Source organism: Temnothorax curvispinosus, unplaced genomic scaffold, assembly GCF_003070985.1.
Source record: "Temnothorax curvispinosus isolate PA1 unplaced genomic scaffold, ASM307098v1 QBEX01013395.1, whole genome shotgun sequence".
Taxonomy (NCBI): Eukaryota; Metazoa; Arthropoda; class Insecta; order Hymenoptera; family Formicidae; genus Temnothorax; species Temnothorax curvispinosus.
The window spans coordinates 20,725-22,528 of record NW_020223175.1 but is presented as its reverse complement, the minus strand read 5'-3'; the positions used below and the strand labels follow the sequence as shown (position 1 = coordinate 22,528).

The 1,804-nt window shown below is 61.5% G+C and overlaps 1 protein-coding gene across 1 annotated transcript in view; it reads left to right on the top strand.

Moving 5' to 3' along the window:
- Positions 1 to 493: 493 nt before the first annotated feature.
- Positions 494 to 1,804, top strand: part of LOC112463513 (protein deadpan-like) — a 16,726-nt gene continuing 15,415 nt past the window's right edge. The window contains exon 1 of the mRNA XM_025029939.1: positions 494 to 1,681. Within this exon, the coding sequence (XP_024885707.1) occupies positions 1,517 to 1,681 (165 nt within the window). The 5' untranslated portion in view covers positions 494 to 1,516. The remainder of the gene's footprint in view (positions 1,682 to 1,804) is intronic.

Sequence of the window (1,804 nt, the reverse complement as noted above, 5' to 3'; positions counted from 1 at the left end):
AAAACGGCCCTGAGAGAGACGGAGGCACGACGTGGCGCGCGACGAGGACGCGGCCGCGAGCGAACGAACGAGCGTGCGAGTGAGAGAGAGAGAGAGAACGAGAGAGGAGGAAGACAGGAATAGGAGACGACCGCACGTAGCCGCAGGCAAGGGCGCGCGTGAGCAGGCAAGCGAGCCTTCCGACCGATCCTCCGCCGCTACGCCGCGCCGCGCCACGCTGTGCCGAGCCAAACCTCGCCCTCGCTTCGCTTCGCCTCGCCCCGTCTCGCCTCGCCTCGCTTCGCCTTGCCGTGTCGCGCCGCTCTGCGCCGTGCCGCGCCGCGCCGCGCCACGCCGTGCCGTGCCGCGCCACGCCGGAGCGGCGAGCCATCCGTGCTCCAGTATCCCCCCGCCCCACGCACGACCAACCACGACGCGGGCCCCTCGTCACCCCGCCGTCACCCCCCGCAGCCGACGCGCGGCCTCGGCGCGCCAAGTTCGCCGCGTACAGCCGCCAGCTACCGCTCAGCGCTCGGCGCTCGCCGCCTCACAGTCCGTCACCGTCGCTCGTTGTGCGAGCAACACGCGGACGTCTCCGGAGTCAGGCTGCACGCACTGCGTGTGTTTTTGTCGTCGTACCGTTGACACAGTGACGGATCGAGTTTGACCCCCGTGTTGCGATAGCATGCACGAGGGTGGATTCTCACGTTGCGCTCGAATTCGACGCTCGTAAATCCGCGATTCAGGAAATTAACACAAAACATTCGATATATCCCGTATATTGCGGAAAGGACTTTTTTTCCTGAGGAAGATCGAGTGGTCCCAACTCGATCGCGATCTCAACTTGACAAAGGCGCCCTTTAGTGCGCGTTGTCAAAGCTTTCAGTGAAAGCGGGACGCTGAACGTTATTCGTCAGTCGCGCGAGAACTTGTGAACGTGTGCGCTTCGATTGTTTATCGACCACTTGCTGCACCTCGTGAGACAGACCCTGAGGAGTTCGACGAGAATCCAGCGGGAAACGGACGAGCCACGACGGCCGTTTCGCTCCGCGAGTGACAAGTGGTCGGCGACGCGTGGTTAACCACGTGGCGCGGTGTGTTGCGCCGGTGTACGGCCGTCTGGGTGGCGTGAGGACTTTCGCGGGACTCTCTTTCTCTCTTCCGGGCGCGCGTGTGCCGGAGAATCGCGCGTGCACACGACGGACACGAGGTGACAGTAGTCGTTGGTGATTGATCTCACGAGCGAGCGGACGTTTCGCGGCTTCGTCAAACGATCCTAACGTTAACGATCGATCCTCGCGCCTGTCGGTCTCTCTCGAGGCATTCGCGAGGGCATGGTGCAACAGTGATTAGTCCCGCCGTATATCATCGCCGGTGCCAACAGCAGATTCGCAAGGGTAGCGCGGGGGGTCCGGTGGTGGTAGTCTGGTCTCGCCGTCGCAGGCCGCCGCGAGATGCTGAGAGCCTCGGCCGTCCAGTCCAGCCAATCACGTAGGGTGCTGCGATCTGTGCCGAGGGCCGTCGCGGCCTGCTAAGGATGACCGCGCGTCTACACTCGCTGAGGCACCAGGAGAAGAAATCAGCCGGCAGCAGCCACAGACAGCACCACCAGCATCAGCAGGCCGTGCATCAGGGTCCGAGCCCGGCACCGAGCCCCAGCCCCAGCCTCAGCCCGAGCCCGAAACATTCGGACGGACGAAGAGTGAGTATAAGTAGCGGTGTATTTGAAACGAGCGCCGAAAAATAAATTTTGATTTAAACAACTATCTCAACATCTGAAATCGAGTAACAAATTTTTAAGAAAAAATATTATTTCCTCATACAT